The 25,502-nt window shown below is 53.8% G+C and overlaps 1 protein-coding gene across 1 annotated transcript; it reads right to left on the bottom strand.

Annotated features, from left to right (window-relative positions):
• Positions 1 to 1,065: 1,065 nt before the first annotated feature.
• LOC134339569 (endosialin-like) lies at positions 1,066 to 23,971 on the bottom strand. Its single transcript, XM_063036194.1, has 3 exons — positions 21,861 to 23,971; positions 20,088 to 20,200; positions 1,066 to 1,815 (listed from the first exon to the last, which is right to left on the bottom strand). Exons 1-2 carry the CDS (start codon positions 23,921 to 23,923, stop codon positions 20,131 to 20,133), a joined length of 2,133 nt encoding a protein of 710 aa, XP_062892264.1. The 5' UTR covers positions 23,924 to 23,971; the 3' UTR covers positions 1,066 to 1,815; positions 20,088 to 20,130.
• Positions 23,972 to 25,502: the final 1,531 nt, after the last annotated feature.

Below are 25,502 nucleotides of genomic sequence, written 5' to 3'. Positions count from 1 at the left end.
AAAAAAGCCATCGCCACCACCCCAACTTTCACTCTGCACTCCCCGAGTTTCTTTCGGCGCCCAATCGCGGCTGTGCAGTCCCGCAGTCGGCGATGCCTTGCCCCCCTTCCCCCGTCGCGGATGCTGCTTTGGCGCTGTGTTCGAGTCGGGAAGCGGATCTCCCCCGCGTGAACTGTCCCAACAGTCGCCCAGTCGTTTCCAAAATGTGAAGACTTTATTGCTCCGTTAGAATTAACATCGTACAGTACAGTCCCTCCCCACAGGCCACGCCGGGAGTGGGGAGCACCCACTTCTCCCCTCCCTGCCCCAGACGCCGGTAGCGGACGGCGGGAGAGATGGGGTACTGAGTCCCAGTGATACTTGGGTGGGTAGGAGGGAGAGTGGAGGGGCCGTGAGCTTGAGGTTCGGGGGGCGGGGAAGGGGTGGAGGGAGAGTGGAGATACCCTGGCTAATTGTTACTGCTTCCCACTGGGGTCGGAGGGATGGCCGAGTGGGGAGGAGTGTCCTGTCCCTCCAGTGTGGGGTGTCCGGCGAGGTCTGGGTTAAGGTGATCCCGTCCCCATCCCAGGGGGTGGGATATATTGGTGTGGGGAGGAGGGGTAGATTTTCCAAATGGGGCGGGTTCGGTGGGAGGGGGTGGTCAGAGCCGGGGATTGGCGGGGTCTGACTGGGAGCAAAGAACAGGGTCTGGGGAAAGGGAGTTAGATCGCTCTCTCTCTCGCTCTCTTTCACACACACACTCACATTCAAGTGCGTACGCGCCTACCCCACACGTCTCTGATGCCCGCTCCTTAAATGCAATCGCCGTTGTAGCGCACAAAATGGACAGCAAGATCCCACCCAGAGCGGTCGGTTCCAGTGACAGTGGCTGAGGGCAACTATTGGCCCCGGGGCCCACCTTTGCGCCCCCCCCCCAGGCTCCCACCATTAGAGAGGGGGGAGCGGCGAAGCGTCCCGCCTGGAAGTCCGCCCCCGGCGGCTGTAGCGCGATGCTCCCTATTCACCACCCCTCCCTCAGCGCGGGGTTCCCTCCTCAGCTCCCCCCCCCCCCAAACCCAGGGCGGCTTTGTTTCCCGTCCCAACGCCAGTGAAACCATGATCCCGGCTTGTGGAATCTTGCTGTGCACACTTTTGCTCCCTCCATAGGCTTCCCCTGAACTATCAATCCACCCTCCTTCTGAATGCCCTCAATGGTTGGAGGAGGGGGGACAGGAAACGCCACTCCCCAAATATACCTCCACATACCCCATGGGTGGGGAACTAGGAAAGTTTGATGACCCATGGATTCAAGAAAATCATTGAACTTCCTTATCGGGCCCCACCCTTTCTGTACTTCTCCATCTCCACAATTCCCCTCCTCATCCCTCCATCCCTTGCCCCTTTTTACCTCCTTGTGCTCCCCCACCTCCTTTCCTCACCCTGCCCCCTCCTTGGCCACTCAAGGGACTGGTGGGCCTGAGCAGGCCGGCCAATGGGAGGTCAGCTCATGAATCCGTGACCTCTGCCCTCCCCGGCGCCATCTTGGAAATGTCCCATTGTTGCCGATGGCGATGGATGGCCGCGATGGGCAATGGAGAAGGGAAGGGCAGAGGGTCCAGTCGCCACCGCAGAGGAAGGATCTCGACAGCCTTCGGGCAAGTCCAATCCCGCTGGCCAACGTCCATCGTAGTACAACGAAGAGTCAATAAGAGTCTGCGGGGTGGGGCGGGGGTTGGCCACCGGTGGAAGAAGAAATTGCTCTTTGTCCGTCCTTCGAGGGGGCGGTGTTCCTCTGATTCGTCCCTCCGCCCATCGCCAGCGAGCTTCGTGTGTCAGCTGTGGGGACAGACACAGGGTTAGGCCGACAGTCAATGTTCTGGGCCCATGCACCATCTCGCTCCTCCTCTACCTCCCCAGGGTCTAACCTGGCCCCCTCCCACCGCGATCGTCTGGCAGCCCGACACGCACCCAGAGAGATCCCACAGAGAGAAAGGTAACGGCAAAGTTGGATCACACGATTGTGGTTGGTTGAGGGGCAAATCTCACACAAATGTAGCGGGACATGATCCAATTTATAAACCTCTTCCTCAGTGTTCCCTCCTCACCCCCACCCACACCGTTCCCTCCTCACCCCCTCCCACACCGTTCCCTCCTCACTCCCCTCCCACAATGTTCCCTCCTCACTCCCTTCCCACAGCGTTCCCTCTTCAACCCCTCCCACAACATTCCCTCCTCACCCCCCCCACAGCGTTCCCTCCTCACCCCCTCCCACAGCGTTCCCTCCTCACTCCCTTCCCACAGCGTTCCCTCTTCAACCCCTCCCACAACATTCCCTCCTCACCCCCACCCACACCGTTCCCTCCTCACCCCCTCCCACACCGTTCCCTCCTCACTCCCCTCCCACAACATTCCCTCCTCACCCCCTCCCACAGCGTTCCCTCCTCACCCCCTCCCACAGCGTTCCCTCCTCACCGCCTCCCACAGCGTTCCCTCCTCAACCCCTCCCACAGCGTCCCTCCTCATCCCCTCCCACAGCGTTCCCTCCTCACTCCCACAACGTCCCTCCTCACCCTCTCCCACAGCACTCCCTCCTCGCCGCAGCTGGGAGGAACGTGGAGGGTGGTGGGAGAAAGGCGAGGTGCGGAGATCCAAGAGTGACTCTGTATTTTAAAGTCGGGGGAGAGAGAGAAACACATCTTTCCCCCTCCCCTCCCTGTCAGACACAGTTCTGGAAGTCAAACTCAACCCCCCCCCCCCACCTCCTCCTCCCAGTCCAGTAACCCTGCGGGAAGGAGCGGAGGGGGACAGGAAGTCCGGCTCAGGCAGGGTTCCTGCGGAGCCGCTGAAAACTGAGAGCGAGGATAAACTTCAGAGGCCGGCCGGCGGTGGGCTGGGGCCAGTGGGGTGTCGTGAACAACGCCGGGGGGGGGGGGTACTCAGGAGTTCAGGCAAGGGCCAGGAGGAAGTTCATGTGAATCGCACAGCCTCCTGCCTATTTCAGCAGGTCGCCGTTGGCCCTCACCGATCTTTAATGATGCATCACAGAGAGTATCCCGTCCAGAGAGCTGCAAATCCCACAACACTGCTTCTAATTCTGATCACGGTTTGGGACGGCAGCTACTTTCTTAGAAGTTTGCACGGATTTGGCACGTTAACTGAAACTCTTGACAAACTTCTGTTAAGTGCACAGTGGAGAGTATCCTGTCGGCCTGGTCTGGAAACACCAGGATGGAAAAATCCCACGGAGGGCGGGTGGGAAAGCCCTCCCCACCATCGAGCACATCTACACCGGAGTGCTATCGCAGGGAAGCAGTTATTAGAAATCCCCACCACCCTGGCCGTGCTCTCTTCCCGCTGCCTCCATCGGGAAGGGGGTACAGGGGCCTCGGGTCCTACACCACCAGGTTCAGGAACAGTTATCACCCCTCAACCATCAGGAAGGAGGTACAGGAGCCTCAGGTCCCACACCACCAGGTTCAGGAACAGTTATCACCCCTCAACCAGCAGGAAGGAGGTACAGGAGCCTCAGGTCCCACACCACCAGGTTCAGGAACAGTTATCACCCCTCAACCAGCAGGAAGGAGGTACGGGAGCCTCAGGTCCCACACCACCAGGTTCAGGAACAGTTATCACCCCTCAACCAGCAGGAAGGAGGTACAGGAGCCTCAGGTCCCACACCACCAGGTTCAGGAACAGTTATCACCCCTCAACCAGCAGGAAGGAGGTACAGGAGCCTCAGGTCCCACACCACCAGGTTCAGGAACAGTTGTTACCCCTCAACCATCAGGAAGGAGGTACAGGAGACTCAGGTCCCACACAACCAGGTTCAGGAACAGTTATGACCCCTCAACCATCAGGAAGGAGGTACAGGAGCCTCCGGTCCCACACCACCAGGTTCAGGAACAGTTATCACCCCTCAACCATCAGGAAAGAGGTACAGGAGCCTCCGGTCCCACACCACCAGGTTCAGGAACAGTTATCACCCTTCAACTATCAGGAAGAAGGTACAGGAGCCTCAGGTCCCACACCACCAGGTTCAGGAACAGTTATCACCCTTCAACTATCAGGAAGGAGGTACAGGAGCCTCAGGTCCCACACCACCAGGTTCAGGAACAGTTATTACCCCCTCAACCTGCAGGAAGGAGGTACAGGAGCCTCATGTCCCACACCACCAGGTTCAGGAACAGTTATCACCCCTCAACCAGCAGGAAGGAGGTACAGGAGCCTCAGGTCCCACACCACCAGGTTCAGGAACAGTTATCACCCTTCAACTATCAGGAAGGAGGTACAGGAGCCTCAGGTCCCACACCACCAGGTTCAGGAACAGTTATCACTCATCAACCATCAGGAAGGAGGTACAGGAGCCTCAGGTCCCACACCACCAGGTTCAGGGAGAGTTATCACCCCTCAACCATCAGGAAGGAGGTACAGGAGGCTCAGGTCCCACACCACCAGGTTCAGGAACAGTTATCACCCATCAACTATCAGGAAGGAGGTACAGGAGCCTCAGGTCCCACACCACCAGGTTCAGGGAGAGTTATCACCCCTCAACCATCAGGAAGGAGGTACAGGAGCCTCCGGTCCCACACCACCAGGTTCAGGAACAGTTATCACCCCTCAACCAGCAGGAAGGAGGTACAGGAGCCTCAGGTCCCACACCACCAGGTTCAGGAACAGTTATCACCCCTCAACCAGCAGGAAGGAGGTACGGGAGCCTCAGGTCCCACACCACCAGGTTCAGGAACAGTTATCACCCCTCAACCAGCAGGAAGGAGGTACAGGAGCCTCAGGTCCCACACCACCAGGTTCAGGAACAGTTATCACCCCTCAACCAGCAGGAAGGAGGTACAGGAGCCTCAGGTCCCACACCACCAGGTTCAGGAACAGTTGTTACCCCTCAACCATCAGGAAGGAGGTACAGGAGACTCAGGTCCCACACAACCAGGTTCAGGAACAGTTATTACCCCTCAACCATCAGGAAGGAGGTACAGGAGCCTCCGGTCCCACACCACCAGGTTCAGGAACAGTTATCACCCCTCAACCATCAGGAAGGAGGTACAGGAGCCTCCGGTCCCACACCACCAGGTTCAGGAACAGTTATCACCCTTCAACTATCAGGAAGAAGGTACAGGAGCCTCAGGTCCCACACCACCAGGTTCAGGAACAGTTATCACCCTTCAACTATCAGGAAGGAGGTACAGGAGCCTCAGGTCCCACACCACCAGGTTCAGGAACAGTTATTACCCCCTCAACCTGCAGGAAGGAGGTACAGGAGCCTCATGTCCCACACCACCAGGTTCAGGAACAGTTATCACCCCTCAACCAGCAGGAAGGAGGTACAGGAGCCTCAGGTCCCACACCACCAGGTTCAGGAACAGTTATCACCCTTCAACTATCAGGAAGGAGGTACAGGAGCCTCAGGTCCCACACCACCAGGTTCAGGAACAGTTATCACTCATCAACCATCAGGAAGGAGGTACAGGAGCCTCAGGTCCCACACCACCAGGTTCAGGGAGAGTTATCACCCCTCAACCATCAGGAAGGAGGTACAGGAGGCTCAGGTCCCACACCACCAGGTTCAGGAACAGTTATCACCCATCAACTATCAGGAAGGAGGTACAGGAGCCTCAGGTCCCACACCACCAGGTTCAGGGAGAGTTATCACCCCTCAACCATCAGGAAGGAGGTACAGGAGCCTCCGGTCCCACACCACCAGGTTCAGGAACAGTTATCACCCTTCAACTATCAGGAAGAAGGTACAGGAGCTTCAGGTCCCACACCACCAGGTTCAGGAACAGTTATCACCCTTCAACTATCAGGAAGGAGGTACAGGATCCTCAGGTCCCACACCACCAGGTTCAGGAACAGTTATCACCCTTCAACTATCAGGAAGGAGGTACAGGAGCCTCAGGTCCCACACCACCAGGTTCAGGGAGAGTTATCACCCATCAACCATCAGGAAGGAGGTACAGGAGCCTCAGGTCCCACACCACCAGGTTCAGGGAGAGTTATCACCCATCAACCATCAGGAAGGAGGTACAGGAGCCTCAGGTCCCACACCACCAGGTTCAGGAACAGTTATCACCCTTCAACTATCAGGAAGGAGGTACAGGATCCTCAGGTCCCACACCACCAGGTTCAGGAACAGTTATCACCCTTCAACTATCAGGAAGGAGGTACAGGAGCCTCAGGTCCCACACCACCAGGTTCAGGGAGAGTTATCACCCATCAACCATCAGGAAGGAGGTACAGGAGCCTCAGGTCCCACACCACCAGGTTCAGGAACAGTTATCACCCTTCAACTATCAGGAAGGAGGTACAGGATCCTCAGGTCCCACACCACCAGGTTCAGGAACAGTTATCACCCTTCAACTATCAGGAAGGAGGTACAGGAGCCTCAGGTCCCACACCACCAGGTTCAGGGAGAGTTATCACCCATCAACCATCAGGAAGGAGGTACAGGAGCCTCAGGTCCCACACCACCAGGTTCAGGGAGAGTTATCACCCATCAACCATCAGGAAGGAGGTACAGGAGCCTCAGGTCCCACACCACCAGGTTCAGGGAGAGTTATCACCCATCAACCATCAGGAAGGAGGTACAGGAGCCTCAGGTCCCACACCACCAGGTTCTGGGACAGTTATCAACCATCAGGCTCCTGAACCAGCGTGGGTAACTTCCCTCGCCCCAACTCGAAACTGATTTCGCAACCCGCGGACTGACTTTCACGGGCTCCGCAAGTGTGGATCTCAGTATTATTTGTTTATCTGTCCACTGATTGAGTTTGTGCACACTTTACCCGCTTTCGCACACCGGTTGTCTGTTAGTCTTTGTGTGTAGCTTTTCATTGATTCTACTGTGTTTCTTTGCTCTATAGACAATAGGTGCAGGAGTAGGCCATTCGGCCCTTCAAGCCAGCACCACCACTCACTGTGATCATGGTTGATCATCCACAATCAGTATCCTGTTCCTGCCTTCTCCCCATATCCCTTCACTCCGCTATCTTTAAGAGCTCTATCTAACTCTTTCTTGAAAGAATCCAGAGACTTGGCCTCCACTGCCTTCTGGGGCAGAGCATTCCACAGATCCACAACTCTCTAGGTGAAAAAGTTTTTTCTCAACTCCGTTCTAAATGGCCTACCCCTTATCCTTAAACTGTGGCCTCTGGTTCTGGACTCACCCAACATCGGGAACATGTTTCCTGCCTCTTGCGTGTCCAATCCCCTAATATGTTTCAATCAGATCCCCTCCCATCCTTCTAAATTCCAGTGTATACAAGCCCAGTCGCTCCAATCTTTCAACATATGACAGTCCCGCCATCCCGGGAATTAACCTTGTGAACCTACATTGCACTCCCTAAATAGCAAGAATGTCCTTCCTCAAATTTGGAGACCAAAACTGCACACAGTACTCCAGGTGTGGTCTCACCAGGGCCCTGTACAGCTGCAGAAGGACCTCTTTGCTCTTATACTCAATTCCCCTTGTTATGAAGGCCAACATACCATTGGCTTTCTACTATGAATGTATTCACACCTACAACTGTGTGGCTAAGCAGAGCTCCAACACCTTATACAAGTTTGCTGATGACACCGCTGCCGTGGGCCGTATCGAAGGTGGTGATGAGTCAGCATACGGGAGGGGGATTGAAAACTTGGCTGAGCGGTGTCATAACGACAACCTCTCGCTCAACGTCAGCAAGACCAAGGAGCTGATTACAGACTTTGGGAGCAGGAAGCCGGAGATCCACGAGCCAGTAATCATTGGAGGATCGGAAGTAGGGTGGGTTAACAACTTTAAATTTCTGTACGGGAACACCAAAGCTTTTGAGCGGAAAATCCTACAAAAGGTAGTGGATTTGGCCCAGTCCATTGCGGGTAAAGCCCTCCCAACTGTTGAACACATCCACATGAAACACCGTCGTAGGAAAGCAGCGTCCGTCATCGGGGTCTCGGCCCAAAACGTTCACTGTTTACTCTTTTCCATAGATGCTGCCTGGCCTGCTGGGTTCCTCCAGCATTTTGTGTGCGTTGCTCGGATTTCCAGCGTCTGCAGATTTTCTCTTGTTTGTCCATCATCAGAGATCCCCTCTACTCAGGCTATGCTCTTTTCTTACTGCTGCCATCAGAATACCAACTACAACAGGATCAATCAAAGATCAACCAGAGTGCAGGAGACAACAAATCCTGCAAACGCAAATAGTAAATAAATAGCAATAACTAACGAGAGCATGAGTTAAAGAGTTCTTAAAGTGAGATCATTGGTTGTGGGAACATCTCAATGGATGGGGCAAGTGAGTGAAGTTATCCCCTTTTGTTCAAGAGCCTGATGGTTGAGGGGTAGGAACTGTTCCTGAACCTGGTGGTGCGAGTCCTGAAACTCCTGTACCTTCTACCTGACGGATGAGGGGTAATAACTGTTCCTGAACCTGGTGGCGCGGGTCCTGAGGCTCCTGTACCTTCTACCTGACGGATGAGGGGTAATAACTGTTCCTGAACCTGGTGGTGTGGGTCCTGAGGCTCCTGTACCTTCTACCTGACGGATGAGGGGTAATAACTGTTCCTGAACCTGGTGGTGCGGGTCCTGAGGCTCCTGTACCTTCTACCTGACGGATGAGGGGTAATAACTGTTCCTGAACCTGGTGGCGCGGGTCCTGAGGCTCCTGTACCTTCTACCTGACGGTTGAGGGGTAATAACTGTTCCTGAACCTGGTAGCGCGGGTCCTGAGGCTCCTGTACCTTCTACCTGACGGTTGAGGGGTAATAACTGTTCCCGAACCTGGTGGTGTGGGTCCTGAGGCTCCTGTACCTTCTACCTGATGGTTGAGGGGTAATAACTGTTCCTGAACCTGGTGGTGCGGGTCCTGAGGCTCCTGTACCTTCTACCTGACGGATGAGGGGTAATAACTGTTCCTGAACCTGGTGGCGCGGGTCCTGAGGCTCCTGTACCTTCTACCTGACGGTTGAGGGGTAATAACTGTTCCTGAACCTGGTAGCGCGGGTCCTGAGGCTCCTGTACCTTCTACCTGACGGTTGAGGGGTAATAACTGTTCCCGAACCTGGTGGTGTGGGTCCTGAGGCTCCTGTACCTTCTACCTGATGGTTGAGGGGTAATAACTGTTCCCGAACCTGGTGGTGCGAGTCCTGAGGCTCTTGTACCTTCTACCTGATAGCAGTGGCAAGAAGAGAGCGTGCATATCCGTTTCACCAACGTCTTGTACAGCCGTAAAAAAATGACATCCCAACTCCCGTACTCAGCGTCCCTTCTAGATCCAAATAAGGCACCATATTCGCCATCCGGGCTGAAGAGGTAGTTAATGGTGTCATTGCTATGTCTCTCCCTCATGGGAGGTGGTCACATCCTGCACAAGGAGGGTTGTCGATAATGTTTAGTCGAGCTGCTGCCCTGCTGAGTTCTGCACCGCCCCCCAATAACAAATGCCGATGAATTCATGCTGCTGACCCATTGAAATGTTCCCACAACCTATGGACCCAGTTTCAAGGACTCAACAACTCATGTTCTCAATATTCATTACTTATTTATTACTAATATTTCTTTTCTTTTTGTATTTGCATGATTTGTTGTCCTTTGTACACCTCTTGAACATCCAAGCTGGTGTGGTCTTTTGTTAATTCTATTATGGCTATTATCCTATTATGGATTTATTGAGTATGCCTGTAAGAAAACTAATCTCAGGTCGCATACGGTGATATAGATGTACTTTGATGATAAATTTATCTTGAAATCTGGACCTTAAATACATGCCCTTCAGTGTTTCAAATTTGTAAATGGGGAGAAAGATTCTGACAGGTATACCTCTCATAATTTCTACAAAGTTCTTGCAGATCTTGTAGGGGAGTCTAGGACAAGAGGGCATGACTTCAGGATTGAAGGACGTCCATTTAGAAGAGAGGTGCGGAGAAATTACTTTAGTCAGAGGGTGGTAAATCTGTGGAGTTTGTTGCCCACGAGCGGCTGTGGAGGCCAAGTCATTGGGTGCATTTAAGGCAGAGATAGGTAGGTTCTTGATTAGCCAGGGTGTCAAAGGGTAGGGGATGACTGGAAGAATTGGATCAGCCCATGATTGAATGACGGAGCAGACTCGATGGGCCGAACGGCCTACTTCTGCTCCTATATCTTATGGTCTTATCTCTCCTCAGCCCTTGAAGCTCCAGAGAAAGCAATTCATTTTGTCGTTGCAGCCCACCCTCTCCAATCCGGGCAGCATCCTGGTGAACCTCTCCAAAGTCTCCACATCACATCCTCCCTGGAATGAGGGGGAAGGGGTGCGACCGGAAATGTACCCAAGTGCAGCCCGGGCGGGGTTTTATACAGCTGCAACGTCCCTTCCTGACTCGAACTCCATCCCTTCCCTTCGCCTCTTTGTACTGAGTCCCCCCTCTCTGCACTCCCAGCCACACTGAAGACTTAAAACGCCAACCTGTACATTTCCCCTCCCGGCTGAAGTTCCTCCTTGTTAAGATTCTCAGAAAGGATTGAGATCCTGTTTGGACTCAGGTTCAACATCACCGGCGTAAATTATGAAATTTGTTGATGTGTGGCGGCAGTACATCGCAATACGCACTAATGTACAAACCCCTTCGAGTCAGAGACAGGAATTGAACCCGCGTTACGCTTGCTGCCGCCATCCCTTTTCACTTTTGTAACTTATCGTAACTTTTCATGCATCTGTATAGCTGCCCCCTTCCTCTCCCATCCTGACGAGGGGTCTCAGCCCGAAACGGTGACCGTTGATTCCCCCTCCTTAAGATTGCTGCCTGACCTGCTGAGTTCCTCCAGCGTGTTGCCCTTGGATGGAAAATCTCACAGAAGAGTAGTGGGTACGGCCCGGTCCATCGCGGGCAGAGCCCACCCCACCACTGAGCACGACTACACGAAACGTTGTCGCAGGAAAGCAGCGGCCATCATCGGAGACCACCCAGGACACGCTCTCTTCTCACTGCTGCCATCAGGAAGGGGGTACAGGAGCCTCAGGGCTCCCACCACCAGGTTCAGGAACAGTTCTTACCCCTCAGTTGTATTTAATAGTTAAATTAAATAAGTACTGCAAAAAAAAAGGTGAGGTAGTGTTCATGGGTTCAATATCCATTCAGAAATCGGATGGCAGAGGGGAAGAAGCTGTTCCTGAATCGTTGAGTGTGTGTCTTCAGGCTCCTGTACCTCCTCCCTGATGGTAGCAATGAGAACAAACCTTGTTCTGGGTGATGGGGGTCCTTAATGATGGACACCACCATTTAGAGGCATCGTTCCTCAGTGATGTCCTGGATACCACGGAGGCCGGTGCCCGTGCTGGAGCTGACTGAGTTTACGCCTCTCTGCTGTTTATTTTGATGCCCCGCCCCGCGAACGACATCTACGAAAAGGATTCACGGAGTGCCTCGGGGGCCAAGGCCCAGCCTTGCAAACATCTCGACTCTCGTCAGGCATGGCGGCCCTTGCGAACGTTTCTGATCACTGGTGCCCTCCCGCCAAGACGCCCAGCCGCGGCGTGGTAGCACGGGGCCCGACCCGCACACTTGGCGGCGCCAGGGGAAGGGGGTTCGATTCCCGCCACTTCCTGTGGGGACTCTGCACGCCCTCTCCCCGTGGGACCACGTGGGTTTCCTCCGGGTGCCCCGGTTTCCTCCCGCAGTCCGAAGGCGTACCGGGATAGGGTCGGCGAGTCGCAGGCGTGCAGCGTTGGCGCCGGAGGGGTGGCGATGCTCGGGGGTTGGCCCCCACCCCGACCCCACCCCAGCACATCCTCGACCGCCGTCTTTCGCTGGACGTGTGACGTAGACCGTAGAGCACAGGAGCAGGCCATTCAGCCCACAGTGTCGTGCTGTACCGGGTGAGAAGAAAATCAGAAACACCCAGACACGCATCCCTCCTACCTCCACATCCCTCCATCTTCCTCACATCCACGTGCCTATCCAAGCGTTCTTAAAATCCTCGAATGTATTTACCTCCACCACCATTCCAGGCACCCTCCACTCTCTGAGTGAAAAACCTACCCCCTCTCACCCTCAATGCATGCCCCTTGGTATTAGACATTTCAACCCTGGGAAACAAATACTCTCTGTCCAATCCATCTATGCCTCTCATAATCTTGTAGCCCTCTATCAGTTCTCCAACACACCAGAGCAAACAACACAAATGAAGATCATCTTTAATCTTCTATAACCCGTTGTCGCTTTGTAGCCAGGGAGTGAGGGCTCGAAGGCAGACACTGACCCCCCGAAAGTGGAGGTAGTCTACCACACTCTCCGCCACCCCACGGGGAAACAGCTTATAGTGAGAGCAGATGTTCTGAAAGCAGACTCCTATCCGCATTTCTGGCTGGAGAGTCAGATTTGGAAAATAAACAGAGTTTGATCACAGTAACATCCCCTCCTGCGTTCAGGTAATTTGATCATAGTAACATCCCCTCCTGCGCGCAGGCAAGATGGAAGAAACAGCAGGACACAAGTTAGGCTCTTGGGAATGTCCTGGCAGCCGAGGTGCACAAGAGGGCGATTTGATTTCACCGTCGCAGACACCGTCCCATCACAGTCTCTCAGCCCTCACAGAGAGGTCCACCACACCGTCCCATCACACACTCCTGGGGTCAAACACAGAGTGAAGCTCCCTCCACACCGTCCCATCACACACTCCCGGGGTCAGACATAGAGTGAAGCTCCCTCCACACCATCCCATCACACACTCCCGGGGTCAGACATAGAGTGAAGCTCCCTCTACACCGTCCCATCACACACTCCCGGGGTCAGACATAGAGTGAAGATCCCTCCACACTGTCCCATCACAAACTCCCGGGGTCAGACACAGAGTGAAGCTCCCTCCATACGTCCCATCACACACTCCTGGGGTCAGACACAGAGTGAAGCTCCCTCCACACCGTCCCATCACACACTCCTGGGGTCAGACACAGAGTGAAGCTCCCTCCACACCGTCCCATCACACACTCCCGGGGTCAGACACAGAGTGAAGCTCCCTCCACACTGTCCCATCACACACTCCCGGGGTCAGACATAGAGTGAAGATCCCTCCACACTGTCCCATCACAAACTCCCGGGGTCAGACACAGAGTGAAGCTCCCTCCACACCATCCCATCACACACTCCCGGGGTCAGACACAGAGTGAAGCTCCCTCCACACTGTCCCATCACATAGCCTCCCCACTCTCTCTCTGCCTGTGACTGTAACAGTTAAATCCCGATTGCGCTGGTGGAGAGTTCCTGGATGAACACACTCCTGGGAAGCCTGGGATCAATTATCCTGCGAAGACAATCAGGACTATTGTGACTGGAGCTGGGATCCGCCTCCTTTCGTTCTGCCTGAAATTCCAGCAAACCGTCTGCATTAAATCAACACAAGCAGGGCCAAGGGGGCTCCCTGCTCAGACTGGGCCTTCCTCACACGGACGAGCTGCCAACCCGGGCCACAAGCAACGCTTTTCAACCAAATTGTGTTTCGCTGTTTGTCAGGGCCTTTAGTGAACTGACACATCCACCCTGTCTGAGAGCCGGGGGTGGGGGTGGAAGAGAGATGGGGCAGAAAGAGACAGAGAGAGAGAGAGAGATGGGGAGAGAGGGAGGGTGGGGCAGAGAAATAGCGGGAGAGAGATGGGGGGGAGTCACAGTGATGGGGAGAGAGAGCGATCGGGGCAGAAAGAGAGCGGCGGGGCAGAAGAGAGAGGGTGTGGCAGAGGGAGAGTAATGGGAGAGAGAGATAGATGGGGCTGAGAGAGAGAGAGGGATGGGGCCGAGAGAGAACAAAGGTGGGGGGGAGAGAAGGGCATCATAGTAATATGATCCTACAGTACAGAAACAAGCCCTTTGGCCCATCTCTCCCATACCAAACCATTTAATTTACCTACTCCCATCGACCTGCACCTGCTCCATAGCCTTCCATACCCCTACCATCCATGTACCTTATACAAACTTCTCTTAAACATTGAAATCAAACAGCACATGCACCACTTGCACTGGTCGCTCGCTCCACACGCTCTCGGCCCTTCGAGTGAAACAGTTTCCCCTCACGTTCCCTTAAACTTTTCACCTCCCACCCTTAACCCGTGACCTCTAGTTGTAGTCTAACCCCCAGCTCAGTGGAAACGCCTATCTATTACTCTGTCCTGTTGCAGAATCTCAGATGGAGACAAGAGGGCATACAGGAGCGAGATATACCAGCTAGTTGAGTGGTGTCACAGCAACTACTTTGTACTCAGCGTCAGTAAGGCCAAACAATCGATTGTGGACTTCAGGACAGGTAGGAAGAAGGAACACAAACCAATCCTCATGGAGGGATCAGGAGTGGAGAGAGTGAGCAGTTTCAAGTTCCTGGGCGTCAGTCTCTCTGAGGATCTGACCTGGACCCAACATATCGACGCAGCTACAAAGTGGGCAAGACAGCGGCTATATTTCATTAGGAGTTTGAGGAGATTTGGTATGCAACTAAGACACTCAAAAAAACTTCTAAAAATGTACCCCGGAAAGCATTCTGACTGGCTGCACCACCGTCTGGGATGGGAGACGGATACTGCAGAAGATCGAAGTAAGTTGCAGAAACTTGTAAAATTAGTTACGAGCTCTAGCCTCTGCAGCATCAAAAACACCTTCAAGAAGCAGTGCCTCCAAAAGGCGGCACCCATCATTAAGGACCCCATCACCCAGGACCTGCCCTCTTGCTACTGTCAGGGAGGAGGTACAGCAGCCTGAAGGCACACACTCAACAATTCAGGAACAGCTTCTTCCCCTCTGCCATCTGACTTCTGAATGGACATTGAACCCATGAACACTACCTCACTATTTCTGTTTTTTTGCGCTCCTTATTTAATAGACATATATATACTTACTGTAATTCGGGTTTTATATATTTATTTATCATGTATTGTACTGCTGCCGTAAAGTTAACAAATTTCACGACATATGCCGGTGATACTAAATCTGATTCTGATTATAATTTTTTACACCTCTGTCAAATCTCCCCTCAATCTTCTACATTCCAAGGAATACAGTCCTAACCTATTCAATCTTTCCTTATAACTCAGGTCCTCCAGACCCAGCAACATCCTTGTAAATTTTCTCTGTGCTCTTTCAACCTTATTTACATCTTTCCTGTAGGTAGGTGACCAAAATTGCACACAATACTCCAAATTAGGCCTCACCAATGTCTTATACGACTTCAACATAACATCCTATCTCCTGTACTCAATACTTTGATGTATGAGAGCCAGTGTGCCAAAAGCTTTCATTATGACCCTGTCTACCTGTGACTCCACTTCCAATGAATTCTGGACCTGTATTCCCAGATGCCTTTGTTCTACCACACTCCTCAGTGCCCTGTGTAAGTCCTACCCTGGTTGGTCCTACCAAAGTACAACACCTCACACTTGTCTGCATTAAATTTCATCTCCTTTTTTGCCGTCCATTTTCCCTGTTGGTCCAGATCCCTCTGCAAGCCATGATAGCCTCCCTCGCTGTCCACTACACCCCCAATCTTGGTGTCATCCACAAATTTGCCGATCCACAGTATCATCTAGATTGTTGACATAGATGACAAACAACAACAGACCCAGCACCGATCCCTACAGCACTCCACTAGTCACAGGCCTCCACTCAGAGAGGCAACCATCTACTACCACTCTCTGGCTTCTCCCTCAAAGCCAATGACTAATCCAATTTAATACCTCACACCGAATGCTGAGCGACTGAACCCTCTTGACCAGCCTCCCATGTGGGACCTTGTCAATTGCTTTGTTGAAGTCCATGTAGACAACATCCACTGCCTAGCCTTCATCAGCTTTCCTGGTAACTTCCTCGAAAAACTCTTAAGATTGGTTAGACAAGACCCACCATGCATGAAGCCATGCTGACTATCCCTAATCAGTCCCTGTCTATCCAAATAGTTGTATATCTGGTCCCTTAGAACACCTTCCAATAACAACTGAGGTCAGGCTCACAAACTTTTAAACTTTCCTGGTTTATCTTCAGAGCCTTTCTTATACAGCAGAACAACATTAGCTACCTTCCCATCCTCTTGTACCTCACCTGTCGCTAAGGGTGATCTAAAAATCTCTGCTAGGGCCCTGGAAATTTCCACACATGCCTCCCACAGGGTCTGAGGGAACTCGTTGTCAGGTCTTAGGGATTTATCCACCCTGATTTGTTACAAGACAGCAAACACCTTCTCCTCTCCAATCTGTATGGGGTCCAATATCTCGTTGCTGCTTTGCCTCACTTCTGCAGCCTCTTGGTCCATCTCTAGAGTAAATACAGATGCAGAAAACATCCATTTAAGATCTCCGCATCTCTTTTGACTCCACACGTGGATTACCATTCTGGTCTTCCAGACGACCAATTTTGTCCCTTGCAATCCTCTTGCTCTTCGCATTTCCGCAGAATCCCTTCACCTTGTCTGCTAGGGAGGAGAGCTAAGGTACCGGTGGCCCCTGTTTCCATCCAGGGGGTCAGTGTGGACATGGTGGAGGATTACAAATACCTGGGGATACGAATTGACAATAAACTGGACTGGTCAAAGAACACTGAGGCTGTCTACAAGAAGGGTCAGAGCCGTCTCTATTTCCTGAGGAGACTGAGGTCCTTTAACATCTGCCGGACGATGCTGAGGATGTTCTACGAGTCTGTGGTGGCCAGTGCGATCATGTTTGCTGTTGTGTGCTGGGGCAGCAGGCTGAGGGTAGCAGACACCAACAGAACCAACAAACTCATTCGCAAGGCCAGTGATGTTGTGGGGATGGAACTGGACTCTCCGATGGTGGTGTCTGAAAAGAGGATGCTGTCCCAGTTGCATGCCATCTTGGTCAATGTCTCCCATCCACTACATAATGTACTGGGTGGGCACAGGAGTACATTCAGCCAGAGACTCATTCCACCAAGATGCAGCACAGAGCATCATAGGAAGTCATTCCTGCCTGTGGCCATCAAACTTTACAACTCCTCCCTTGGAGGGTCAGACACCCTGAGGCAATAGGCTGGTCCCGGCATAATTTACATATTACTGTTTAACTATTTATGGTTTTATTACTAGTTAATTATTTACGGTGAAACGGCAATGAAAACGTTTTTCCCTCAGGATCAGTAAAGTATGACTATGAGAAAGAGAGAGAGAGACAGAGAGAGAGGTATAGCAGAGAACACAGAGGCAGAGTTTATAAACTGATCTGATCCACAATGGTTATGATTGGTATGGAGAGATACTTTGATCAAAGTTCAGAGACAATTTATTATCAAAGAATGTACATGTTACTATATGCCTGATGGCAGCAGGGAGAAGAGAGCACAGGCTGGATGGTGGGGTTCCTGATGATGGATGCTGCGTTCCCGTCGCAGTGCTCCTCGCAGAAGTGATCAATGGTGGGGAGGGCTTTACCAGTGACGGACCACCACGTGCTGTGGGTTTTTCAATTCCTGGGCGACGGTGTCTCCGCTCAGCAGGTAGAAGGCTGTGCATCAAAGTTTCAGGTGACATTCCAAGTCCACACCAACTTCGAAGAAAGTCGAAGTTTGGTGCCTCCTTTGCGATGGCTGCTCCCATTAAGTGCCTGGCTGGGAATGTGGAGGGGGCGTTGAATCCCAGATCAGCCCCTGTGCACTCATAGAGCCACAGACCCTTCAGCCCATCTAGTCCATGCCAAACGGTTATTCTGCCTAGTCCCATCTAGGACCATAGCCCTCCACGTCCCCCCAAACTTCTCTTAAACATTGAAATTGACCCGTATCTACCACTTCTGCTGCCAGCTCGTTCCATACTCTCACCACCCTCTGTTCCCCCTCAGATTCCACTTAAGCTTGTCACCTTTCACCCTTAACCCATGATCTCTAGTTCCAGTCGCACCCAAACTCATTGGAAAAAGCCTCCTTGCAATTACCCTATCTATACCCCTCATAATTTCCTCTCAATCATCTACGCTCCAGGAAATAAAATCCTAGCCTGTTCAAACTTTCCCTATAACTCAGATCCTCAAGTCCCCAGCAACATCCTTGTAAATTTTCTCTGCACTCCTTCGAACTTATTGACATTCTTCCTGTAGCTGGCAACCAGACCTGCATGCGATATTCCAAATTAGGCCTCACCAACATCTTATTGGGTAGCGGGGTGGAGATACATCTCTACCAAAGGAGGTGTAAGGTGCTCCTTCCCTCCGCTAGCCTGCAGGTCACCCTTGGGTGAGGTGTAGCACCTGCTTAGCCCCCCCCCCACCACCGATCAGGGTCATGTGGAGCCATGGGAGCAGGTGGTGGATGGTCGTACGAGCAGCCGGTGCATATCACAAGTCCGGGTTATGTGACCACTGACGCCCGGCAGACAATCTCTGAAGGGTATTGATAATGGCTGGGGTCACCCGTCTCGTAAAGACGCTGCCCAGAAGGTGGTGATGGCAAACCACTTCTGTAGAAGATTTGCCAAGAACAATCATGGTCATGGAAAGACCGCGATCACTCACGTCATACGACATTACGGCGATGATGTGATTACGGAATACCTGGAGGCACGTGACAAGATAGGCCAAAGCTGGCGTGGTTTCCTGAAAGGAAAATCCTGCCTGACAAACCTACTGCAATTCCTTGAGGAAATTACAAGCAGGGTAGACAAAGGAGATGCAGTAGACGTGGTGTACTTGGATTTTCAGAAGACCTTTGACAAGGCACATGAGGCTGCTTAGCAAGATAAGAGCCCATGAAATTACAGGGAAGTTACTAGCCTGGGTGGAGCATTGGCTGGTCAGCAGGTAACAGAGAGTGGGAATAAAGGGATCCTACTCTGGGTGGCTGCTGGTTACTGGTGGAGTTCCACAGGGGTTGGTGTTGCGATCCCTGCTTTTTATGATGTTTGACAATGACTTGGATTATGGGATTAATGGATTTGTGGCTAAATTTGCCGATGATACAAAGATATGTGGAGGAGTGGGTAGTGTTGAGGAAACAGAGAGCCTGCAGAGAGACTTAGATAGTTTAGGAGAATGGGCAAAGAAGTGGCAAATGAAATACAATGTTGGAAAGTGTATGATTATGCACTTTGGTGGAAGAAATAAATGGGCAGACTATTATTTAGATGGGGAGAGAATTCAAAATGCAGATATGCAAAGGGACTTGGGAGTCCTTGTGCAGGATACGCTAAAGGTTAACCTCCAGGTTGAGTCAGTGGTGAAGAAGGCAAATGCAATGTTGGCATTCATTTCTAGAGGTATAGAATATAAGAGCAGGGATGTGATGTTGAGGTTCTATAAGGCACTCGTGAGACCACACTTGGAGTATTGTGTGCAGTTTTGGGCTCCTTATTTTAGAAAGAATATACTGACATTGGAGAGGGTTCAGAGAAGATTCATGAGAATGATTCCAGGAATGGAAGGGTTACCGTATGAAGAACATCTGGCAGCTCTTGGGCTGTATTCCCTGGAGTTCAGGAGAATGAGGGGGGATCTCATAGAAACATTCTGAATGTTGAAAAGCCTGAACAGATTAGATATGGCAAAGTTATTTCCCATGGTAGGGGAGTCCAGGACAAGAGGGCACGACTTCAGGATTGAAGGACGTCCATTGAGAACAGAGATGCGGAGAAATTACTTTAGTCAGAAGGTGGTAAATCTGTGGAATTTGTTGCCATGAGCGGCTGTGGAGGCCAAGTCATTGGGTGTAATTAAGGCAGAGATAGATAGGTTCTTGATTAGCCAGGGCATCAAAGGGTATGGGGTGAAGGCAGGGGAGTGGGGACGACTGGAAGAATTGGATCAGCCATGATTGACTGGCAGAGCAGACTTGATGGGCTGAATGGCCTACTTCTGCTCCTATATCTTATGGTCTTATGGACGTGGCACATTGTGAACTTGAACATAACAACCCAACTCCTGTACTCAATGAATCAGCCTATAATTGGCCATAACTCATGCAGGCTTCAGAGGACAACTTGGACCTCGACTCCTGCACAGACACCTGGATCTCCAAAGGTTCAGCTCCACCCCTCTCTCATCTGTGTAGCTCTACCCCCACCCCACTCCCGTGTCCAGGGCTGACTCACAAGTCCCTAATGGAACGGGATAAGGCACCGGGCTAAAGGCCTGAAGGAAGCTGCTTGTAGAGGGTGCCAGACTTGCCTGAGAGGGTCCAGCGGCGGTCCAGAGGCTCCGGCTGTTCCGTTCAGAGAGAGCTGACACCCGTGCGCCAAGCGGACCCCGCGGGCGCGGCCCCCGGTGCCTCAGCGACGGAGCTAGAGAGAGAGAGAGAGAGAGAGATCCAGGTAGAGGAACCCATCCAGTTCCGAACCTCACCCCCCCACCCACCTCCCGTCCCCACCCCTCCCCCCATGCAGTGTCAGGAAGGATTATAAATTCCAGCACAGCAGTTAGCATAATGCCTGACAGCCCCAACGACCCGGGTCCAATTCCCGCCACTGTCTGTAAGAGGTTTTGTATCTTCTCCCCGCGACCGTGCAGATTTCCTCCGGGTGCTCTGGTTTCCTCCCACAGTCCAAAGATGTATGCGTTAGGTTTTGCTACGTTGGCGCCGGAACCGTGCTGGCTGACCGCTCCCGACCCCCAGCACATCCTCAGACTGCGTCAGGTCGAGGACCCAGAACAGAGCATTTCACTGCACGCTTCGATGTGCCTGTGACACATTAAAGTTTAACTTCAGCCCCAGAAAGGGAGTGGGCTGGATGGGAGGGCGGGAGATTTAGATCTCCAAACAGGACTAAAGTTGGGGGTTGCTCTGCATGAGGTGCCCGGGGCCACCAGAGGTGTCTGATCCAGGGGTTGCCAGCTTTAGAGAGGGAAGCAGAAAATAAAACTGAGGCTCGGGGGCATAGAACTGGCGAACTCAGTACCAGGGGAAAGTCGTTCATAGTTATTACCAGATCAGGGGATGGTGTAGAGGGAGCTTCACTCTGTCTGACCCCGGGAGTGTGTGATGGGACGATGTGGAGGGAGCTTCACTCTGTGTCTGACCCCGGGAGTGTGTGATGGGACAGTGTAGAGGGAGCTTCACTCTGTGTCTGACCCCGTGAGTGTGTGATGGGACGGTGTAGAGGGAGCTTCACTCTGTGTCTGACCCCGTGAGTGTGTGATGGGACGGTGTGGAGGGAGCTTCACTCTGTGTCTGACCCCGGGAGTGTGTGATGGGACAGTGTGGAGGGAGCTTCACTCTGTGTCTGACCCCGGGAGTGTGTGATGGGACGGTGTGGAGGGAGCTTCACTCTGTGTCTGACCCCGGGAGTGTGTGATGGGACAGTGTGGAGGGAGCTTCACTCTGTGTCTGACCCCGGGAGTGTGTGATGGGACGGTGTGGAGGGAGCTTCACTCTGTGTCTGACCCCGGGAGTGTCTATTTTGTATTATTTCTGTTGACTATTTTGTTTTGTAAATAAGTAACGCTTGCACCTCTGAATCCCTCTGAGAACTGACGGCCTGAACCTCCACGTTCCCCACCCCGTCTGGCACCAGCTCTCCCACCCGTCTCCCACTCTTCAGGCTATTTACAAGGACAGGTGTGTAAAAAGGGCCCGACGGATCACTGGGGATCCGAGTCACCCCAACCACAAACTGTTCCAGCTGCTGCCATCCGGGAAACGGTACCGCAGCATAAAAGCCGGGACCAACAGGCTCCGGGACAGCTTCTTCCATCAGGCCATCAGACTGATTAATTCATGCTGATACAATTGCATTTCTATGTTATACTGACTGCCGGTTGTACATATAAGTTACTATAACATTGCACATTTAGACGGAGACGGCACATAAAGATTTTTACTCCTGATGTAAGTAATTCAATTCGGTACCCCTGACTCCTCTGGACCAAGACCGGAGCTCGTCCTTGCAACACCCCCTCCCCACCCCGCCGCCCACTGCCCGCGCCCAAACCCCGTTCACTTACACGGTGCTGTCGACGTTGGCGGAGCCGGTGATGGGGTCCGGGACCTTGGGGGCGCCGTGGACCCAGCGGTAGCAGTCGGTGACGGTGCGCGCCTGTCCGCAGGCACCGCGGCTGCAGTAGGCGACGCCCAGGGCCAGCATCACCACGCCGAAGACACAGACCGGAACCAGGAGCGCGATCAGCAGCCACCGGTCGATCTGTCCGTTGCTTACGTTCACCTGCCGGACCCCCTCCCCAGCCGCTCCGCTGGCCGGGCTGGGGTGCTCTGCGGGATGGGCGCTGCTGAGAGTGAGGAGGGGTCCCGCCCGCAGCGGTGCCTCTGTCGCCCGGGCGGGGGTTGTAGACTGAGGAAGGGGTTGTTCCAACTCTGCCTGTTCCCATGGAGACTTGGGACCGGATTTTTCCATCGAGTCGGGAATGTGTTGGCCATATATCTCGGGTAGTCCCGTGGAGATGGGACTGAACTGGCCATTCTCCGTGGGTTGTCCTGTAGATGTGAAAATGGTTGGGCCCGTCACCTTGGGTTGCCCTGTAGATAGGGGAGGAGGGTGTCCCATCTCCCCGGGCTCCCCTGTAGACTGGTCAGGGAGTGATCCCGCCTCCGCCGGTTCCCCGGTAGACATGGCAGGAGATCGTCCCGTCCCTACTGGCTCCCAAGTGGCCAGGGGAAGGGGCTGCCTCGACGACCGGGCAGGAGGTGACCACGTCTCCCCAGAAGCTGACGGGACCCCCCGCCACCCGTCCCCTTCTCCCTCCCGCCACAGGTCCAGCCCGTCCATGGTCCCGGTCGGGAAGGAGGGGAGGGTGGCGCGCCCAGTTTCGGGCAGGCAGGAGAACCCGTCCGGCTCCAGGACGAAGCCCTCCCGGCAATGACATTCGAAGTGCCCCAAGTAGTTGACGCACATCTGCTGGCAGCTGCCCTCGAACTGGCACTCATCCACGTCTTGGCAATAAGCGACGCCCCCCTCATCGCGCTCCAGCCGGTAGCCCACCCGGCAGTAGCACTGGAAGGATCCCGGAGCGTTAGCGCACAGCTGCGGGCACTGTCCCAGCGCGCACTCGTCCAAGTCCCGGCACTCGCCCCCTTCCAGCCGGTAACCCGGGGCGCAGAGGCACGTGTACGAGCCCGGGACGTTGGCGCAGAGCTGAGGGCACGGCTCCAGCGCGCACTCGTCCATGTCCAGGCACGACCGACCGTCCGGCGCCAACTCGAAGCCCGCCCGGCAGCCGCAGCGGTACGACGACCCGCTCTCCGTGCACAGTTGCTCGCAGCCCCCGTTACCGCCGCCCGCGGCGCACCCGCCGCCCTTCCCCACCCCGGGATTCCGGCAGTAAGGGGGATCCCGGGACCAGCCCACCCCGCCCTCCCTCGCTTTGCAGAGGACGGAGACGGGAGCCCGGGGAGGGGAGCAGCGCACGGTGGCCACCGAGCCGAAGGGAGCCCAGCGCAGGCTGGACGAGGTTAAGCCGAACGGGGCGGTGTACGTGACCGGTGCGTTCGCCTCCAGCGGCGGGCACATCCCGCGGAAGGTGTAGCGGCAGAGGTAGCCGTCCACCGAGAGCCGGCACGAACCCTCCACCCACTTGAAGTCCGTCGCGTCCCCGGCGCCGTAAGTCAGTGCAACGCAGCGGGCGGCCGGGCAGGAGATCCCCCCTTCTTCCCCTTCGCCCGCCCCGTCCCACAGCCAGTTGGTAAAGCGGGTATCCTGGTCCCCGGTTGTCCAGGTGAAGCCCCGCAACGGCTTGCGGGGAGCGCACTGGCGGGGCTGCCGCTGGAGACCGAGCCACAGTTTCAGCGCCTTCCCCCGGCCCGGCAGCTCCAAGCCCCGAACCAACTCTTCGACCAGCGCCGCCTCGGCTCTCCGCCTCACGCTGGCCAGGTTGCCTCCGGTCTCCCGGCACGCCCGCCACGCCTGGGTGAAGGAGAGGCGCCGCAGGTGGACGGTGTAGCACGAGTCGGGCCCGCAGACGGCGTTGGAGACCCCGGGTTCCCCGCCGCCGGAGGGGGGCGAGCCGGACGACTGGGTCAGCAGGCAGGACAGGCTGAGCCAGAGAGCGAACATCCCGGCTGGCCGGCGGATCCCCCGCTCGACTGAGCTGTGCAGTCAGCAGACGGGACACGGTGGGAGAGAGTTCTCCGGGGAGGGGAGGGGAGTGTGGGAGGAGCGAGGGAGAGAGGGCCGGAGAGTGAAGGGGGGGGATGAGAAGGGAGGAGGGGAAGGGGAGAGAGATGAAAAGGGAAGGAGAGAGGGAAGAAGAAGGAAAGAGGGAGGGAGGAGAAGAGGATGGGAGGAGACGGAGGCGAGAGAAGGGAGAGAGGTGGTAGGGGAAAGCGAAGGTAGGCGAGAGAGGAAGGTGGAGAGACGGGGAGTGGAGGCAAGAGGAAGGGAGAGTGAGGGGAAGGGGAGGGAACTGGAAGGAAAGAAGTGGAGTGAGTGCTGAGGAGAAGAGAAACGGAGGTACAGGAAAGGGAAAGAGGGACGGAAACACACACACACACACACACACACAGACACACACACACAGACACACACACAGATACACACACACAGACACACACACACAGACACACACACACAGACACACACACACAGACACACACAGATACACAAACACAGACACACACACACACACACACACACACAGACACACACACAGATACACAAACACAGACACACACACACAGACACACACACACAGACACACACACACAGACACACACACACAGACTCGCACACACACACACACGCACAACACACAGACACATACACAGATACACACACACACGCAGACACACACACACAACACACAGACACATACACAGATACACACACACACGCAGACACACACACACAACACACAGACACATACACACACAGATACACACACACAGACACATACAGACACACACAGATACACACACACACATACACACAGACACATACAGACCCACACACACACACACAGAGACACACACACACACACACAGACCGACACACTCATAGACACAGACATACACACACACAGAAGCACAAACACACATATACACACACACACAGACATACACACACACACACAAACACACATACACACACAGACACATACATACACACACACACACACACAGAGACACACACACAACACACAGACACACACATACACACAGACACAGACACACACACACATACACAACACACAGGCACACACACACACATACACACATAACACACATACACACACACAGACACATACACACACAGATATACACACACACACATACATACAGACACATACAGACCCACATACACACACACACAGATACACACACACACACGCACACACACACACAGACACACACACACACGGATACAGACCCACACACACACATACACACACACAGACACATACAGACCCACACACACACACACACACGCACACAGATACACACACACAGACACACACACACACACACACACACAGACTCACACACACACACAACACACAGACACATACACACACAGATACACACACACAGAGACACATACAGACAAACACACACACACAGATACAGACCCACACACACATACACACACACAGACACATACAGGCCGACACACACAGACACATACACACACAGATACA

The sequence above is a fragment of the Mobula hypostoma genome, chromosome 30, assembly GCF_963921235.1.
Source record: "Mobula hypostoma chromosome 30, sMobHyp1.1, whole genome shotgun sequence".
Lineage (NCBI taxonomy): Eukaryota > Metazoa > Chordata > Chondrichthyes > Myliobatiformes > Myliobatidae > Mobula > Mobula hypostoma.
This window is presented reverse-complemented; position numbering and strand designations above follow the sequence as displayed.